This window comes from Falco punctatus (assembly GCF_963210335.1).
Source record: "Falco punctatus genome assembly, chromosome: 15".
Lineage (NCBI taxonomy): Eukaryota > Metazoa > Chordata > Aves > Falconiformes > Falconidae > Falco > Falco punctatus.
In genome coordinates, this window is record NC_137595.1 from 14705404 (window position 1) to 14726675 (window position 21272).

The 21272-nt window shown below is 41.4% G+C and overlaps 1 protein-coding gene across 4 annotated transcripts in view; it reads right to left on the bottom strand.

The window, feature by feature from the left end:
• The window catches only part of IDS (iduronate 2-sulfatase), a 91645-nt gene that overhangs the window by 34488 nt on the left and 35885 nt on the right, over positions 1-21272 (bottom strand). Inside the window, exons 10-11 of one of the 4 annotated variants that reach the window (XR_013923846.1) lie at positions 14304-21264; positions 10233-10658 (exon numbers count right to left, since the gene is read on the bottom strand). The exons of 1 other annotated variant lie outside the window; for it this stretch is intronic. Coding sequence is in view for 2 of the 3 variants with exons in the window: in XM_080365755.1 (XP_080221881.1) it covers positions 21105-21264 (160 nt within the window). In the remaining variant the exon portion in view is untranslated. Of the gene's footprint in view, positions 1-10232; positions 10659-14303; positions 21265-21272 lie in introns of those variants that run through there. 2 more of the 4 variants (XM_080365755.1, XM_080365760.1) reach the window with 2 other exon arrangements.

Here is a 21272-nt window from a genome sequence, read left to right on the forward strand (position 1 = left end):
CTGCAAGAATAACTGAAAGAAGTAATAAGATACAGGAAATCATGAATCATCTCAGCATCCAAAGAGGCATGCACATAAAAGATAATTTCTGTTTTATATATGCAAAAACAGAGATGGGAAAAGGTTATGTGACTTTGCTGAAGCTTACACAAAAAGCCCAATATGACCTGAGAAACAGACCTTAAACCCTTACTACCGGAAAACGTGCTCCGACTCAGCATAGCAGCACCACTTTTAGTTTGCTCCAATACCTGGCATGCTAAAATGGCCAACTACACCCTCCCAAGTCTCATCCAGAAAAACACATAAAACAAGCGTACTTTATTTTCCAAAACCTAGTCATCGAGTGCACCATCAGCAAGTTTGCTGATGACACCAAGCTGTGTGGTGTGGTTGACACACTGGAGGGAAGGGATGCCATCCGGAGGGACCTTGACAGGCTTGAGAGGTGAGTCCGTGCAAACCTCATGAAGTTCAACAAGGCCAAGTGCAAGGTCCAGCACCTGGATCAGAGCAATCCCAAGCAGAAATACAGGCTGGGCAGAGAATGCATTGAGAGCAGCCCTGGGGAGAAGGACTTGGGGGTGTTGGTGGATGAGAAGCTCAACATGACCTGGCAATGTGCACTCACAGCCCAGAAATCCAACCACATCCTGGGCTGCATCAGAAGAAGCATGACCAGCAGGTTGAGGGAGGTGATTCTCCCCCTCTACTCTGCTCTCATGAGACCCCACCTGCAGTGCTGCGTTCAGCTCTGGGGGCCCCAACATCAGAAGGACATGGGCCTGTTGGAGCTAGCCCAGAGGAGGCCATGAAGATGGTCAGAGGGCTGGAGACCCTCTCCTGTGAAGACAGGCTGAGAGAGTTGGTGTTGTTCAACCTAGAGAAGAGAAGGCTCCACAGAGACAGACTTTTTAGTAGGGCCTGTAGCACCAGGACAAGGGGTAATAGTTTTAAACTAAGAGAGGGTAGATTTAGATTAGATACCTGTAAGAAATTCAGGGTGGTGAGACACTGGCACGGGTTGCCCAGAGCAGCTGTGGATGCCCCATCCCTGGCAGTGTCCAAGGCCAGGCTGGATGGGGCTGGGGGCAACCTGGGCTGGGGGGAGGGGTCCCTGCCCATGGCAGGGGGCTGGAACTAGGTGATCTTTAAGGTGCCTTCCAACCAAAACTATTCTATGATTTCTTTCTTCTTTCTTTCTTATCCCTGTAGAAAGACGACTTTTTTTGAAGATCTCCCAAGCACACATTCCCCTTTCTAAGAAAGAAATTTTAGGACTTCCTTCTTTTCTAGTGTGAATTTACCCCAAGAGGGTCAACGTCTGTCCACCATAGCTGAGGATTTGACCCTTTTAGCACAAAGAATGCCACATAAAAATTTCTAAGAGCTGGATAACATCCTAAAGATATCTTTAGCTACCCCGAAGCCCAGATTTTGATGACTGGTAGTTTTACTTAATTTTATAAACTACAAAATATTTGCAAGCATAAACATTTATTCTACCAGTTCTTTAAAGTGTATTCAGAGAAACAAAAGAAAAAAAGAAATGGCAGAGAGAAACTTAAAGCCTCAAGGCCACCATCAGCCCAAGGATTTGTGGTTCTCCTGAGTGCATTTTTTTTAGTGTCTCTGTTCAAGATGGTACAGGAGATTGACTTTTAAGGTTGATGGTATTGATCTAATTCACAGCCTTATACTCATTTATCATGATTCTTTAATCAATAGTCTAGCTACTTAAGATACTAGGAGTTCGGGTCCTTATTTATCTAGATGACATTTTGATAGCACCTATCTCTTCAGGGGCTCTTGTCTTTTAGGTCAACGCTCCAGTTCACCTCATCTTTCCCCAAGGTGTGTAAGCAGTGGGAAGACATTAATGTCACTCGCCACAGTGTATGTCTGGATGTGACAACACCATGTTCTGAGCTCCTCAGCAGGTTGAATCATCGTAAAGGCACACAGGTCAGGTGCTGAGCTGGTGAGAGCTGATGTCCTTTCAGTCAAGTCACACTAACTTTCACCAGCCTGAGCTCTTTCCTTCACAACCCACCTAGGTCCCTTTACTTCTAAGACAAAAGGAACTGTTGAAGCTTAACCAAAATACGATCCCAAGTACAGTACAGCAGACTTCATTGTTCCATCCCTTCACCTTTTCCTCTCTTACCATCAAAGGTAAGCATCAGGAGAGGTTTCCTGTCAGCCTCTTCAATAAAAGCTTCAGTTCTCCACAATGAACCAACTTACCTGGAGCACTCAATTGTCCCTGCATTACAGCAGATCCACTCCACGCCTGAAGTTCTAACAAAATACGTGCTGGCAATAAGATTAGCATAAAATCACACTTGTGTATCTAAGCACAAAATCCTGATTCAGTTATTCATCTTAAAGATCATTCTTACATTGATGGTTTCTGTTAGAATGAAGGATTTTTACTTTTATTCCATGAGATGGCAAAGGTTAGTTGATCTTTGGCTTTCATTGCAAAAGCAATCCACCTACACCACAAAAGACAGCTGAACACTTCAGTAAAAGCAAGCTCAGAATAAACAGAAACCTGCTGGCCCTTCATGCTGAAAAAATAAACCATCTCAAGCTTTGAACCATTAAAGAATTGTATCCTGCAGCCCTAGTCCCACCATACAGTACTGCATCCTCAGCTGGTGTGAAGTCAGGGAAGTTACTTTTAGTTTCACAGCTGAGCATCTGGTCCCCTGCAAACAGGCTTTGCATTCCAGTGGCTGAATTTCTTTCAGCTACTGTATCATGCAAGATAAAGAACACAAGGGATAGAAGCCTGAGCCTTGGAAGTGAATCATGAACCCCTTGAAAATTTGCCTGTCTCAAAATTGAATCCAAGCGTTCAATCTTTTGCATGTCTCAGTAACAGAGATACAAATATCCTGCAATTTTTTTTCCACAGCTAAGCCCAGCCTCACCAACTTCTACCTAAGCAATTCTCTCTGATTTCACACAGACCAAAACCAACGCTTTTTGGTCTCAAATCTTTTCTGAGACCAGCTGGGAACAGAACAGCATCCACAAACTTCCAAGACATGGAAAAAAAAAATATGCTGTAAGTTGCAGGAGAACTGGAGAGAAGGTAAGAGTCCAGAGACAACGTGTTTTCATGGCTCTATGAAAATTCACTTTATAACCTTTTGCTAGGGTTTACAAGAAACCATCGCTCTACAAAAGAACCCCAAACTTCCTAAAGCTTATTTTGATTGGGTAAGCATTAAATAATTATAATTTACAGATGTAAATGCATTTATATACATTATATATATATAACATGTATATAATACATATATATACACAGATATATAATATGTATAAATACAGATATAAACATGTCGTCGGTGGTGCTGCTGTCATGCTGAACACTACTCGGTTTTTGAAGACATTGCACCCGTTGCAATAAGACTGCTCAGGAACCACAGCGTTACTGCAGTCCGGGGCTACAGGATCCCCCCTTTCTCCTGCTACAGACATGTCTTCTCACTAGAGTATGGTGACTCTGCAGACTTAACTGCACGGCTGCTACTGAGTTTTCAGTATGTCACCATATTGGCTGCATGCCACCACAAGGCTCACTCAGTCAAAAATGTCCATGTTCCCCTGTCACTGTGAAGCCTTCCTATCCCATAAACCTGCTTGTTCAACCTCACTGTTAATTATAATCTCCCGTCACAGCACTAGAAGACAGGATTATCTCCACTGAGGTCTATATAGTTACAGTGGCACAGTATGGACATGCTGCATCCAGTCATCATGTAACCATGAGCTTCAAGTCATTTGCATCTGAAAAATAAATTTCTTCTATTGCTTTAGAAAGGAGAGAAAGCTAATTCCCACCCACAGATTTTCCCTAAACTCACTGTAACACTGTGGATGAAATCTACCCCTGTACATGATCTTCACATTCACTTCCACCTGTAAAAGAGGTTTATCAAGGGGAGAAGTGGTACTTGAACCTTCTGCTGAGCTTCTGTACAGAGGGGTGAATTTCACCAGACTCTTTACCCAAAGTCATTGCTTCTCAAATCAGTATAACAACTACAGCTGCTCCCTGACACGCAGTGAAGTGCCGTCTTTAAGAAGGTCTGCCACAGCTTATATCTCAAAGGCAGAATAAGTAATGTGGGGTGACAGATGCTTTCATAGCTGGTTTTGCATTGTAGAACTTACACAGCACATACATAAATATACCTACTACACGTGCAAGAAAGACTTTATTTGTACATTTCCTTCTTGTCATATTTAATTCATACACACACACAAGCAGTCTGCTATGTTCCAACTTGGCCAAACCCTTGCTCACCAAACTATCTTCCCTCAGCACTGTAACATCCTAAGGGCACACAACTGAGAGAAGAGGGAAAGCCTATTAAGTGATGAGGATGCAATGTTTATAAAAATTAAAATGTGTGCCGGGTGTTTGGGAAAGAATGAAAAAAAAAAATTCAAGAGCTGCATTGAAGTATGCTGAATAATTTTAAAATATTAAATCACAGCCTTAATTACTATGTCTCTAATCTCATACAGTCACACTTCACTTTGAGGCAATTTGTGATTAAATAATAATACTTTAAGGCAAATAACAACACTTGGCACTTTTATAGTGCCTTTTGCCTAATTAGTTTGGGATTAGTTCCTTCGCATTGGGTATGGGGCTTTGAAGATATAAAGTGCTAAGTATCATTATGACCTGAGGATCTCAAAGCATTTTACCCATATGCATTAATTAAGCCCCAGAGCGCTCTTATGAGGTAGGCAAGTATTTTTCTATCCCTCCGAGTTTGTCAGGGCCAAACGGAGAGAGGACTGGATGGTGTTTTCAAACTTGCAGACACGTTCTGATGTGCGCAAGCTGCTTTCCTGGACTGGGCGCTGCCATTGCGCCCCAACCAGAAGAGTATGTATATGAGCATCTTCCCATTTAGCTGTAAGGCTCTCATATCAGGAAACTCTGCAGTGATGGCTGGGCATGCCCAGAACTTCCGGGAAATCAGATTGTTACTTAGGAAAATGCTGCAAGAGTTCATTCTCACCCGCAGGATCTCCAGTGAGAAAGCTATCCTCATTTTCTTGGTCCAAGTCTTACAAGGAGTGAAACTGAAGTATTCCAACAACTCAGATCCAAGGATCTATGTGGAGTCAGATATGAAGTCACAGCCCCCATTTCAGGTTATACAGTCCTTGGGACTTCTCCAAAAACACAGGTTTCTTGTCTTTTGTTTGTTTCCTCCAAACACCAGAACTTGGAGGCAGTCTAAGGATCACAGGCTGTTACCAAAGAAAGGAAACTTCTTCCTTTTTAGTTCATCCATTATGAAAACATAAATCAGCAATAAGAAGCTACAGAATCTTCATTCTATTTATAATTAATATTGTACCTGAAGCAGTCACCTGCAGAAGAAAGAGGTATGAAAGGATTTCAACTTACTTTGATAATTAAGGGTATTTAGTGTCCTTTAAACATAAAGTTATAAAAAGAGGAAATCCACAATCTGCCTGAATGTTCTTAGTTCAACAAAGTCTTTGAGTTGACAGCTAATAATTAATTAACAATGAATGGTGTCTTTCAGCCTGTCACCGTGATTGACACTATCATCTTCTGAAAAGTGAAAGATTTGTTAATGTGGCAGACTACAGTCTGGGAAACATTAAAGCTTCACAATTCCCACTGCTTTCAGCTAAATGCTTGACATGACAGGTTAGCGAGCTTGAAAAGAGGAGGAGGTGAAGAGAACAGCAGCAACCTCTGCCGGTGGCAGCACGGCTTCCCTCCGAGCAGCGCTTTGGCTACTGACAGACAGGACAAATCAGGATAAAACCGACCTGACAGGCTCCGAAAATCCAAACTGCTGGAGGCTGGGTCAGTAGGCTGGGAGGCATTCAGCCATGCTGTGCTGCTAGCCGTCCCTGGTCCCCGGGCAGACCCCACGGGAGGGCTGCTGCACCCATCCTTCCCTCCGCCAGCACCCCTGCGCTCAGCAGGGCAGCTCCTGGCTCATCCCGGCGCAGCCACCAAATAAATATGGAACAGCTGTCTGAGGCAGTCAGTAACTGGGAGCTCATTTTCAATTATACATATTTGTTGATCTTTTAAAATCCTATTTTTACAGACGCTGCCAAAAACTATGAAATATGTGTTCTAACTTAAAATAACTGACCTAATTAAACTAATTAAGCAGCAGAAAGATACTTCATTCTAGTAAACAAGGAGTCTTGCCATCTCGCCCACTCAGCATTGCTACTGTCTACCATGGATCCAACTTCTCATCAACCTTCCTCTCCAACCGACTCTTGGCTCTCCTTCAGCCTAGCTCTCAATGACAGCAACTTCTATGCTGATCAGCCCCCTGTGCTCCTGGCCACTCATTTCCTCGGCCTCACAGCTGCAGGTCTGGCTTGACTCTTCTGCTGCAGAGCCCTTCTTCTACAACTGCCTTTCATTAGCACTATCGGCTTTCTCCACCTCATTCCCACTTTGTGTCTGTCAGCTTTTTCACAACTCCGTTGCATCAGGTGTCTAGCACACAGGAAAATCTTTTATTTGCTTTCAGACCCCTCCTCACTGCCTTCCTTTCTCTCTCCATTAATAAGGTGTCTCTTGGCTTTTCACACTTAACAAGGTCTCATTTTCCAAGCTTCCATCCCAGATCACCTCCATTTACACCACTTCAGCTCTGCTCATACAGAAGAAAACAGCTCCAGTAGAACCGTGGAGACCAGAATTACTTCGTCCTGCATCCCCCTAGCAAAGTTTGCTTTTCTGATAAAAATAAATCCACCTCCACAATTCATTCTGCCTCCTATTCTTTATCCATACAAGCTTTTGCCAGCTTTCTACCAAGAAAAAACCAAAAAGGCACAAGACTTTTAGACAGTTGCACGCCTTCCTCTTCTTTCTGCCTCTTTTTCTCCTCCCTTCCCATCATAGAAACTACTTCTGCCAACTTCTTTAGTTCTCCAGGAATTTTTCTCATCCTCATCCCATTTCTTATTTTCCTCTGTGTCTTTGTACTCCCAGCATTACCATATTCCATGCCTCCCTGCTCAGAAAGTCCTCACACTGGCTCTGCTTGCTTCTCCACCTGTTGATCCATCCCTACTCCAGTCTTCACATCCCCACTGCACTGATTCTGTCTGCATCATGGTTTTGGCTTCCTCCCCCTGCCCCAGCTTTTTCACACAGGAACCGGTCAACCCTACTGTCACATCAACATTCTTCTCCCCGGCCTTCCTAATGGAATCTTTCCCCACTACCATTCCCTCCCAAATCACGTTGCAAATAGCTTTATTTTTAGCTCATGTGTTGCTGGTTTTCCCCTTCCTCCTTGGGCTCTCCCTTCTCTATTATTTATGAATTGCTTGCCTTGAGTTTTGAGGCTGTTCATGATTTACTGACACATCCCATTTCCTCTCATCTGCTCCCAAGATGTCAGTTCTTGCCTCCAATCAGCCCTTGGCACCAAACTTCCCCATTTGCTACTTTTTAAAATTAGGACTTTCTTGCTTTCTTTGCTTCCTCCCATGTTGTCCCCTCACACAGGAAACAACCTAAAAATTAATTCATTCTGTTTTTCAGAAATTCTCCTTTCCATTAATGTCTACAAAGAAACTGACAACAATAGATCATTTTTAGCTCAGATATCTTCAACTAAAATACTGTTTCCTTACGCTATTTGTGCTGCTGCCTACCAGGAATGGTCAAAATCCCTAAGCAGATCTTCTAGTTGCTACAGAAATATAAATACTAAATAACAAAAAGAACTTGGAACCAGAGTAGGCAAAGTACACACAATTTATACCATTTGCTCCTTGCAGAGAAAACTCCAGAGAGCACCTGCAAATAAACTAACAGCCCCACATCCCTAGCAGGCTTACATGCCAATATCGATGATGGAGGATACTCAAGTGCTATACACTAGTTTCCCAGTCTCCTTCAGGTGTTGTTTTCTTTCCGATTTCAAAGAAAGAAATGCAGGGAAGAGCATTAAAAGCCATCCCCCCCTAACATGCAGTCTCTCTGAAGATAAAATTTGGGGAGCCTTGCATTAAGTATGCTAAAAACACTGCAAGCTAACAGATGCACAAGAGTGCAACAACTTGGCTTCTGTGGGACTCCTGCAAGCACAGTCTGCTTAGTAAAGGCCTTAATTAACAACTTTGCAAAGGACAATGAGATTATAACAATTATTCACTGCAGGCAGCCTGTTTTTTCCTCCTCCAGTCTCCAGCATTTGCTTTAGCCTGCATTCCAGATAAATATTTTATTCTGTGCAGGCAGAAGGTTCATTATATAAGTGACAAAGAGAAAGCATCAATTGCCATATACACAGATCCTAATGCACCTGGTTAATGTAGTTATAATATGTCACTGCAAAACATCTTGTCAGCATTTTGTAATTAAAAAAGAAAAGCTACTGCAATAATAAAGGCAATGTTTTTAACCGAGACAAGTATCACATGTAAGATGATCTTCCAAAGCAAAAATAGACATTACCAAAGTAAAGCCTCGATAACCTTGCCCTACATACTTCAGTACCCTTGAATGCTCTTTGGCCCAATAAAGTACCCTTTTCCTCTCTACAATAGCACTATTCAGATAAGTAACACTGACCAATCTACAGGGCTGCAACATTTTTCAAAGGACAAAAAGCGTTTCTTTCCCATTGAGTCAGCAGGATATTTATTTCCTTCTAACAAAGAGTTTTCTGAACTGCTGAGAGATTTGTCAAAACGGAATCACAAGTGATACATTAAACAACCAGAGGGGAGAACTTATTATTAGGCATTAAAAGAGAAAGCTGCAAGTTTACAAATAAGAATAGGACTGTGCACTTGACTTTGTAAATTCTCAGTTAATGAGAAATCAAACATGAAAGGCAAACATTTAATCTAGAGTAAATTTAGTCATTTAAATCACAGCCACTTGCAATCCTGCTGTCTTACACTTCATAATACACAGTAAAGGGCAACTAGTACAGCATAAACACGTGCCTGCTCAGTGCTCGGGAATACGCTGCCGTTATTTAAATGTGAGTTATCAAACCACTAGAAGGAACGTTATACCAGCTCCCTCCATCACAGCCTAGCCCATAATAAAAGGCAGGGCACCGAACTGGCCTCAGAGGGTCTTGGAGCAAGACAGCACCTTTCCTTTCCCAAGGACATGACCTGCTCGCAAGGCTGGGAAGTCTCACTGCCTTCCTCCGGCGTGATGAGTCCTGGGCGGTTAATTACAAATGCCCAGGTGGCCGCAGCACACTCAAAGAACTAGTGTTTAAGATTTACTCAAGAAGGAAGGAAGGGTGGCTTTACTTTCCTCACAGGCCCACCACCACATCAAATCTGGATGTCCTACACCCCAGATTTGAGCCATGAAAAGGGCAAGGAGAGAGGAACATATGCTTCCTCCATCACCCTGAGGATCAACTACTGTATTTTAGCAAGGGACAACATAATACAGCAAAGACTCCTCAGCTGTATACACCGGCCTGACACAGATGCTTTCTTGCTGCCACAGCTCTAGAGAAAAAGTTTTAAGATTTGCTCATTCTTGAGCTCTTCCCGTTAGCTAGACTAAGTACCTCCCTGCTCAGCCAGCCCTCTGTCCAGAGTCCACTGGGAGGCATTTAATTTTTCCTGTACATCCTAAAAGCCCCAGGTGTGTGGTCACAGCAGTGGATTGCGCCCCAAAAGTCAGGCAGCTCAGCATTCACCGCTTGCTCTCCATTGATGATCCTGACATTTCTCACATACAGCATAGGACTGGAAAAGACCTCCTGGGTCACCAAGCTTACCAGATCATAGTACTGGCAGACACCCCAGGCGGCCATTTAGTTCATCCCTCTACCCATGGTGAGATCAGGGCTGTAAATATGGTATTTGTTTTTGAAGGTCTTCAGTGATGCAGACATCACAACTTCCCTGACAGTCTCTCTCCCGCTTTCACTGTCTTCCCCATCAGTAAGGAGTTTTTTCATCAATATTTTGAACTTTTTGCTTCAGTTTAAGGCTATTAATTCTTGCCCTGTCTCCATGGACAAAAAAAATACTAAAAAAAATAAAATACTTAAGAACAATAATGCACAAAAATCATACACCTAACTTCTTCCAAATTTGACCTATTAATCTGTAACAGTAAGAGGAGTTTTTTAGAATTAAAACTCTTCCTGGTTTTGAAAACAAGCCGCATGAGAACATGACAAGAATCTGAGTGTTTTTTTGCAGAAATTTTTATGGAGAAAAGTACAAACTACGTCCATATATTTGCTATTCACATAACTAATGATGTTAAAGAAATCCAAATGCCTAAAGATAGTAAAGGGGCATGCATAGCTTAGAGATGGAAAGCAAGATTAGCAATAACAGAACTGTTATGGTTCTTGATTTAAAAGGCTTCTTTTATTCACCATTAAAAAGGGACTCATCCCACCATTTCAGAATTTCAGTCTCTGTGGTTGAACCATATCCTGGATTATCATGCGCTAACACAATTATCCTGCGGGCAGTCAAATATAAGCTTTCCTCTCCTTTCCTGTTCATCTCTCATGTACCTCCATGAGCACACATGCCGTTCCATTCTAATTTGGTATCCTCCAGCACAAGCAGTTCTTCATCCATTACTGCAATCAAGGCTGACGCTGGAGGATAAAACAAAGAGAGACAAAACCGTACTGGAACTCAAGGAGAATTGGTCTATGCTGTGAACACATATTGAATAACAAGAGGAATATACTGGTATTTATTGCAATCTGCCCATGGCTAGAACAGCTGAATGATCCCTGTTATATGTATATTTTCAGTGTTTTACAACCTTAGGAAGAGCATTGATAAGAATACATAGACTAATCAACCCATTAAAGATTCATCAACACAGTATTAGAATGTGGCAGTTGGAACCATTTCCATGCTAGGGATTCCTTCTGTCCTAGGTGCTTTACGTGCTCCAATAACATTTCCTATAAGGAACGCTTGGGGTTTGGGGGTTTTGGTTGGGTTTTGGGATTATTTTTTTTTTTTTTCAATCTAACATTTCTCCATAGCAGCAGAAAGTTAATCTTTATTTGATGAATGCAAAAGCTTAGACAAACCACAAACGCACTATTCAGCATGTCAAGCTTACAAAGGAAGTTCTGGTTCTATCAGGTTTCCACACCACATACAGCTGCAACATTGGCTTATATTACTAATCACTTGCAGTATTTGTGTCTTGGGTTGTAACAGATGGTGTTTGTGAGGCATGCAAAAGCTTCAGATAGCCAAATGGTACAGCAGTTGAGATAAGGGAAAAAAATCCTCAAAACAAAATACCCATCCCTACTGCGGAGGCTGGAATGTGAGCAGTGTTTAAATTATTCCTAGTCTCCGCAAGCACAGCGGATTTACAGACTCTTAACCCTAAATAGGACTAGATTCAATCTTTCATTTTTCATTACCCCAGTAAATCTGCACAATGCCAGCTAATAGACGTGAAGCACAGCAACACAAGACAAACCACAGCACAGGGAAGTTACGTTCCCGATACTTTGAGAGGCCTGGGCTCCAGATTACACCAGTACAACTCAGGTGTAGCTCACAGACGGTAATGTACTTTCAGTAACATCTCTGTTCTGATGGCAAGAAGTAGTACCCCGTATGCTAAGGCGCTTGAAAATTCAACATAATGCACCATTAAATCAATCCAGTCACCTGTAGAGAGTGTAGTAACCTGCTCTATAGTGGCCCAATAAGCTGTAATTCTCAGTGCTGAGCTATTGGCAGGTAATTTTTAGGGGACTTCTATGAGCCTCCACCTCTGGGGAATCATTTTCAGCCATAAGCTTTTTTGCCTACATGCTGACCTGGCTTAATAGACACTGAATAGATGAAGGACACAACGCACATTTTCATACCAACACTTAACTGACTGACATCTCGAGAGATCTCTCAGAAGTTACACATGCTTAACAAAGAAAGGAAGAAGCTAGAGCCCAGGGTAGCTGCCAGTCAAGACTACCTAGGCTTGTTTTGAGATGAAAGAATAGAATCAACAGAACTAATTTCTGTCAACTCTTTGCTGAATTCAAGTCAATAGTACGTCTTGATAATAACATTCTCAAATAACACAGTAATAAAATTATGACTGTTTGCCTATTGCCTTTCATTAGGTCGTGATCATTCAGCAACATAGCATGGGCGTTAGATGAGGAAAAAAGCATACTTCATAACTAAAAATTGTAGCTGATATTGTACTCTGGACAAAAAAAAATAGCTCCTCCCCAATTCCTATCGCTCATTCTTTATCTTCCTTTTAAGTTAAAAACATAGGAACAAGAAAAAGATTAGGTTTTCTTCATTCAATAAAAGAGAATGCTTCTAAAAATAATTTGGAAGAAAGTCCTTTTTTATAAATAAAACTTTTAGAAGATACTCTGACCACTGCTAGACACCATTATGCAGAGCTGACTTGCATTATATCAAACACAGCTGGGCTCACTTATTTCTCTATTTCTAGGGGTTGTTAGCACTGAAAAACCAACCTGCATTGCTTTTAAAACTCTTCCAACATGCAGGCTTCAGATTCTCTCACTGCTGGCTAGTGGGCTTAATTTTATGGTGATATTCATACTGCCTTCACTTTTAAAGCTGCCTAGTTTTGTTTAAATGATGATAATATTTAAGCGCAATGCCAGTCTGAACAGCCCTTACTACAGGTTTACGTGACCTTGACAAGCAGCAACACTGACATTTATTATCAGTGATACTGGGATGATATTTTTGATGTCTCACTATTAAATTTGGAACCACTGAAGAGAAAAAGATTTTACTGTTACCCTTTGTTGAAGTAGGACTGGTTCTGTAGAGGGATACCCAAGAACACCACCACAGAATCCTGTTACTGCAGCACACACAGCACAGAGAATTAGTACAGCATTAAAATACAGGAAAACGTGCTTGACTGGGCCATTTCAGATAACACGCAGGTGCGAGTGGAACACACCGTTCACCGAGGATTTATATCAGCACCTCACAAAACACAACTGATCACATCTTTCTGTGGTAGCAAAACTAGTCATCTGCCCAGCTAATCAGCATTTCCCTTTCTTCCTCAGCCCATCAAGCTTACAAAGAAATCAGTACTCTGATGCTCCTCTGAGTGCTTTCCAAGGGCCTGATCCTGAAAGAAGCATTTTCTCAGGTCTTCTCTCAGAGAAAGCAGAAGAGAGTTGAGATAGACCTCAGCACCGCATACAACAGGCACATGATGTAGCTCTCTTTGTTTCTGCAGAACAGTGAAATTATGAGGAAGTCAACAGAAGTGGAAAAAAAAGTCTCAGCATATATAGCCCACAGAGAGCCTCTGAAGAAACCCAGTAACTACTTCTAGTTGTACCAGAGACCTCACGGATAACCTCAGAAAGGTCACCTCTGCTCTTCCTCAGGCATTCAATTTATCTTAATATAAAGAGAAGGCATCAATCATCAGCACTTTTTTTTTTAAACCATCACCTGTATCTCAGCACCTGACAAGGCTTTACTTGCTTCCTCTCATTGCACAATTACAACCATGGGCAGAAAAAAAGAGGCATGCTCTGTCAGACACACTGCGAGGCCAGTTTTAACACTAACTACTCCTGCAGTGAGCATCATCGCATGCATTTAAGTGGCAATTCTGATATCTAGCTCCTTCCCAATCTTTTTTGTTCCACAACAACCCAAATACTTCAGTGGCCGATCAGGAAACACTTCTGCCAGTTATGTCTTCTACTGCTACCATCAATGACAGACTGAACATATCAAATTTGGGTTGAAAAAAATCTCTCTACTTGTGGAGCTGAATGTGGAACTAACCTTCTGCCATGGGAATGCACCAGATATTGAACCTGAGGTTGCTGGCACTAAAAGCAGAAGGTCTGAACTGGAGACCTTCCTACGTGGCAGCCATCTTGCAGTACACGTATCAGCATCTTAATTGTACCAGCTGCTAGAAACACAAAATCACATGCTACAGTAGCACAAGCTACATTTTTAGTATTATTAGGCAAAATCCTGGGTCACTTGATTTCTATTAATGATTAAAGAAGGAAACGGTTTCTCAAAGAAGCAATCAGTCTTGCTAAAGTGCATGAGCATAAACTGAATCAGAGCTTTACATTTTATGCAAAAATAGAAAAATATATGCAATAGAGCCATTAAAATGCATGTGCATTTGTGTGCAAGTTCTCTTTCTTCTCTTCCTTTCCTTCCCAGCTTGATAACTATATTGTTGATAGGAATAAAATATCAGCCTTTACTTGTACACATACCCGAGATCTTGTAAGTCATTACAACGTGTTTTTGAGATTTGCCACTTCACTGCTCTATAAAAAGCTTCCTGAAAAAGTATTAACAGATGGCCTCTTACTCTCTGAGACTGTTCGCAATACACCAGATGGCAACCTGAAAGAGAAAATCCAACTTACATTTTCAAAACTGAAAGAAATGTGACAATATCCTCATAATAAATATACAGCATGAAGGTAGCAATAAATGATCCGTTTGAAGAAAACTGGTTTTCTTTATTTAAGCAGTGAATCCAGCCCTCATTTTATAACATATTGCAGAATGCTTCATATCCAATGCTGGAAGTAATTTCTGATGCAAGCAGAAAGTTTGCTTTAAATGAGCAACAGATTTATGAGAGGCAAGGTTATTTGAAAGAGTGAAAAAATGGGCCAATAGCCTTGGGGGTTAAAACTTTGTGTACTGGATCCGTGGTATCTGGTTTGTGTCTGAGAACTAGTCAGTAGGTTGCAGTGGTTTTGCTATTAATGTTAGAAGTATTAAACCAAACTTGCCAGTCAGGCCCTTGTTAGGGGAAGGCAATAACTGCTCCAGATACATACTGCTTTCAAGCTTTCTGGTTCACCTGCTAGACAGCAGCTTAGCTCAGCTCACGGAAACTGGAGAGCTCTGCTAAATACAATCAACAATTCTCAGTGTGACCAGCTGTTCTTTGGGGCTGGAGCTATCACTTAAATGAATCAGGATATCTTTCAGATAGAGGGAGTAATCCCTACCCCACAACAACTCCCACTAAAACACCACAGGGACCACTGCTGAGGTTAGAGACGTCTTCCAGCACATACCAGAAAACCTAAAAAGAGGTCTTCATACTTGTACAGTATCAGCATGATGGGACTTCTTTTTTGGATAAAGTTTTGAGGTGTCACTGCAATTTCAGTGACATTCATATAAGTTGTGATCCTGTTTCTAAGGCAAAGCCCCAAGGGATTCTGAAGAGATTAAAACAAGAGGGGAAGACAAGTAACTTTCCAACTATGTCACATCGTGGATCAGTGTAATTGTTCCTAGCAAGTTCACCTTTCATGTGCAGGACACACCTGGAAAACCAATTCCTTCCTCCAAAGAGGTACCTCGAGACTGGCAGTGGAAGCGCAGATGCCTACACCTGCCTTCATGGAAACACAGAGTTATCTGTTGTGCCATCAGGTTTTAAGCAGAATTCCCTATTGAAGTCAATATGCCATAAGCACAAAATTGACTCTAGGGCAAATTATAAAATTACAAACTAGACAGCTGTCCTACCACTGCCCATAAAAGGAAGCCATTTCTATAAAACTGTGATTTATTATTAATAATATAAAATATTTATAATGATACCAGATGTATGACAATTGTCACAGAGAGAATTTCCCCTCTTTGCTTTCTCATTGGCAATAAGCCCATTTTCACAAGCTATAAACAATAACAAAAATAACTCTATGGAGATAAGGCAATAACAGGACTAAAGCTGGGCTTCCTGTGCAAGCCCACCACCACGTAGCTACGACCTCTTCTGTTAGTCCAAGACAGTGGAATGTATCAGCAGATGGGAGAGTTTCAGGGAAGAGAGGAAGAAATCTCCAAAGTTCCAACCCTTTAAAGTCAACTGCAATGGGCCGACAGATCTCACCTAGAGGTGGAACAACCTGTTCACCCCAAATCATTTTTTTAGTTGCCTGTTAATGTTGTACAACTTATCTGTTGTACAACTTCCAATTAGACTATAGATCCATAATGGTAAAAACTACACTCTGCAAAAATTAATCTTCAGAAGAACACAGGATAAAGTAACATCCCAGTGTGAATATTATTAATGCTTTTTCAGTCATTGTCCAGGTTGACCAGTATGATGCTGAAGTGGCAGTGTGTACGTGGTCTTTTGTATCTGACAAAAAAGCCACTGTTTTTAGGATCTTGAGATTGCTCAATTTGGAAAGTGATAGTATCATATCCCCCTAGTTTTATTACTCATTAAACTGCTGTTTGTGATATGAGCTCACCTCACCCAGCTCCCAGCCGGTGCTCATCACCTTCTGGAATCAGGCCAGACTACACCCTTTACCCCTTGCAACAACATACTAAAGCACATCCCCTAGTTGCGCTGCTACCTCCATACAACTACCACACTCCTTGCAAAGCCGCTTGAAAAAATTAGATAAGTTACTAGGAAAGAGAATGGTAATTGCATTGCTTTCGTCTGGCTTCACATAGGTGCTAAGTTCTGCAAGGCTGGAGCTGTGTCTTAGGTCATAAGTTCCTTCCTGTTCTGGCACTCCTCTAACTTCTTGGTGAGCTAAATCAAGAGAAGGGCAGGAGGGCAGGAGGGGAAGAAAAAAAAAAAAAGTATTTTTTGTTGCATTATCAAGCTGAACCAGCTCCCAGGGAATCAGACACAGACCAACAGAAGGGTGAGGGCAGAGCCAGCCAGCTGTGAACAGCAGCAGGGCGATGTGACCATCCCTGCTACTGGCAGTCAGCTCAGCCACAGCACGAAACCTTCCCCCTGTGACGGTTTGCAGTGTCTAGCACTGAGAATGGGAGATTTGAAACACTGAACATTTTCTAGGAAAAAAAAACCAAACCCTATGGCACTGCTCAAACTAGAACCTACCTTTGTCATTGAGTGAAACAATGCAAATCTGCTAATCTTAGTGCCTTTCATGCAGTCACACCAGCAGGGAACTTTATTTACTTCATGAAAAGAGGTTAAAAACCCCAGAATTACCACTACATCTCATTTCCCCTATTCATTCAATGATGAAACTCATGAAAGTCCTCACTTCTACCTCACAAGCTTGGGTTTCCATTTTAAAACCGATTGAATGACAGGGGATAACAGATGACGACGGCCTGTCACCATTCACTTCTGAAGCTGGCAGGCTGGAGTGCAGCGCTTTGCCAATGTACAAGCTCAAGAAACAGAGATGCCAGACCCTAAGGGATGACTGCACTGGGCTTTTAAAAGCAGTTATACTGTTCAACCTTCAATCAATGTCTGTTGTCTGTGAAGCTCTTTTTGCCTTGCTAGTGCTAAAGAGGGAGGTGCTGGTATCACACCAAGTGGGCCACGGTTACTAATCGCGAAACATGCAAGTTGGCCACAGGAGCTGAGCTGCTGTGCAGCGTGAAGGCTGCCTGGAGAAGGGAGCTGAAGAAAAGGACACCACTTTTCAGCCTGATGCAGTTCCAAATGTAACTATCGTCAATAATATCCTTACAAAACTAAACACCAGCCCTCATACTCACATCCATTGTCCTGCCCATAACATTTCCAAGGCATAATCATTTCTTAAAACCAGCCACTTTTAGACTAATGCACTTTGCTGCTCCAACACAAGAGGTCTGTGTTTGCAGCTCACAACAGGAGCCCCACTGACCTGGTTTCATATCTTTTAAGTTTTCAGTTCAAATTACACTGAGAGTTTCTTAATGCAGACATGACTTTATATTCCCTCTATACAACAGGTTTCCTGTGAACTTGTCTACACAGCCAATAACCAACGTGCACTGAGAACATGTCTCAAGACTTTGTTGTATTCTTTCTTATGCTGCTTCTGAATTTAAGGGGGGGGTGGACTTCTTTAAGAAAAAGGATTTTCTTTTAAGAAAAAAGGCAGCAAAGTGCAGAAAATTAGCTCTTTGGCTCAGTTTTGAATCAAGCTTATGAGAAACCTATATTAGATAGCATAGCTACCCTTACTCTCTTATTTTAGTAACATATTTTTGGGGTGCAATGAGCTTGGTGGAATCCTGGGGGTCTGGACCGATGGCAAGCCTGTCACTCTTGATTGCCATTACCTTGACAAAGGCCTGCATCTCATCTTTATATTATTCATTAGAACTACACCACTCATAATTGTTGTTAATATTTTACATTTTAGAAATACTAGATCTGGCTCCACTCTTACTAATTCTGGCATAAATCACAATGTAGCTTGCAAACATAAAACTGGTGAGGGAAGGAAACAGGACTTGTGCAAGAAGACTGTAGAAATGCCTTGGCCGAGGTTTCATTGTGTGTAGGGGAAGAATCAGCTTAGCTGAGACAAGAATGCTGGGAAACAGCAATTTCTCCTTCATAAAGAATTAGAGCGCAGCTCTTAGGAGTGCAGCATTCAAATAAGAATCAGCATTTTAGCTGGAGACAAATGCACTAATCATGGCCATGAACACAGCTGAACTAAATGTCTCAGCAAAACCACTCAGTAATGGCATTAGTCATGATAAAGGAAATCAGTATTTTCAGGATAGGACACACTCAAAGAATATAAACAGAATCCTTTGTGCCTGCTTCTATGGAGGAATGATTCAGACTATGTATTTGAACAACTTGCTACTAAAATAACAGCACAGTTCAAGACATCCTTTAAAGAAATGTGTCTGGAACAGAAAGAGCTGCTCCATAAATTGTTTTTTAATTGTCCAGATGACCAATTCCTCTATCACCAAGCAAGAACAGTTTAGTAGAAGAAAAAAGAATGGAATTATTAAGGAACAATGTGTTCTTTTTAAAGTAAATTGAAACAGACAAAAAAAAACCCCACTCTATTTTACCTTTAAGCATTCCTAAACTTTCCCTTTATTAAAAAGTAACTGATCTATTCCATACTCTATGAAGTTGTGAGGACGTGATAAACAGGACTTTGAGACTATTTGTAAAGTAATCTACTTCTAAACACCTCTGCTTCACACACCAACCTTTTCTTCCAAGCTAGCACATGAGCTAGCGCTGTGTGAAGAAAATGCCAGTGCAACAGATTATATCAAAATTCAGCAGTAAAAATTCCTAGAAATCACATTTTTTTCTAAACTACATATCACATGGAAATGTGCAACTTCCTATGTAAAAACAAATTATATTAAAAGGGTGATACATTTTCTTACGGTTGAAAATCTGGAAGCACTACTTCCAACATGCTTCTGATATGAAAAAGCAGACAATAGAAGCATTCCACTACTGCGGTCACATATCTCAGTGACTTATAGCTGATGGTGATTAACCATATCACAAGTATTCATTTCAAATGCCAGATACGGGGTCTGCGGTAGCCGGTACCCCGCGTGTGCCGGTCTGTCTCCGTTCCTCGATGTGTTACTGACCTCTAGTCGAGGAGTTCCGGAATTACAGGGCAGAGCCGCTCCCACATGCAGATGACATCTGAAGAACTATTATAAAATCCTAACAAAGAAGCTAAAAGCTGAAGGGCTTTTGCCTCCTTTCAGCTGCGGTCACGACGAAGAGGCGATGCAAAGTGTAGACAAGCACTGCCTGTAAAGCAGGTGGAAGGCTTACACGCGGGCAGTGCGCGAGATTCCATGTATGCACGTCATGTTGGCACTTACTAGTTTTTAGTTTTAGTGCCTTGTGACTCATTTAAACCTTTTAAGGAAAGTGAAGTGTTATTGATCTGCAATCAAGGATAGGAGAAACTGAGAAAATCCAGACTGGGCTGCTGTTTCAAACCAATAAATGTGAGAGAAAAAGGAGAGATGCAAGAGAAACGCGAGAGCCTTATGAAGTCTAACCAGCATAGAAATTCCATCCTGTGCTACCAAAACCTTGCCACATAAACCCAATACATTCCTGAAAAGTGAACAGCTGACCTTAAAACACTGATATTAAACACAGATATTAAGACACCAAGATATTTTTTTCTAGCTGAAAGGAAAGCTTACTAATACTCAGTTACCCACTGAGGCAGGTCTCTTCAGCCCACTGGCTCCCTTCCATGGCACTAGCACTGGGATGCGTGTGCCACCGTCTTCTGGCACTGGTTCAGCAAAGCATTTTAAACACATACTTAGCTAATACACTTAAGTGTCTCACTGAATAGGAATGTACTTAAGTGAATGGCTTAGTGCTTTGCTAGTTCAGGGCCTATCTGTATTTAATAAAGGTAAATGAAGGTTAGCACTTAATTATTTCACAACATGAATATTGAAAGAATCCTTAGACAAACCACCACTTACAAAGGCAGTGAAAAATACTGATCTCATTTGCATGGCTTTATATCAGAAAGAATATCACTGCTTTAATATAGAGCAACATAGAACAAATACAGAAGGTAATACTTGCTGGAAACATCTCGAGTATCCTGGAAAAGAGTAATTGCAGGCAAGAGTAACAGTTACAGAAACAAATAACCCTCAAAAGAAATGAGAGTTTGCAAATTCTTCAAAAATGAAGATCCATTTAAAGCAAAACCATCGCAGCTTCCCTGTTCAGAACGCTATACCTCCAAAATAAATAGTTTTAATCTGTGCTAATCTTATTTCAACAAAGAAAAACTAAAGCTGGTGACAAGAAAATGATTATACTATCAAGTTCAATAAGCCAATCTATTTGTTTAAAACATCCCTGACCTTGATTTTGTTTAGTAAAACAAGGTATCCAAGTTTTCCAGCAGAGCAGATAAAGGAAAAAGATGAGTATCCCCACAGCTGCATGTAATGAGGGCTCCCTAAAGTAATGGATCACATCCTTCTTGCTGTGAAATATTCAAGAGGGCTCAAGTAAAGAGAATCATTTCCTTCAGCACAAGATCAAACTCACTTTGAAAACAGGAACACGTGGGAAGTTATTAGGCTAGGCTGTAGGTTCAATCAAGGATAGATATTATACACTTCATACCTGCCAAGATTTGTCTTCTAGGAATTATATCCTAATTCTATTACCGGGGGGGGAAAAAATATCAGAAAAGGCTCCTTTTTTTAAAGCTGCAATAGCAGACACTGAGATCAAAACAAACTTTTTCCAGACGTGATTAATACTTAACCTTTTATTAGGCAATTTGTTGGGAGAAAAAGCCCTTCTTTAAATTCACTGCAGCTCTCTGGCCAGGGGAAGCATTTCTTTGGCTCCGCAGGGGCTGGGTAGCCTGGCTTTCCAGGAAGGAGTAGCGGGAGCACGAATGTCCTTCCAACAGCAGCCTTGGGGTGAGCCTGCAAGG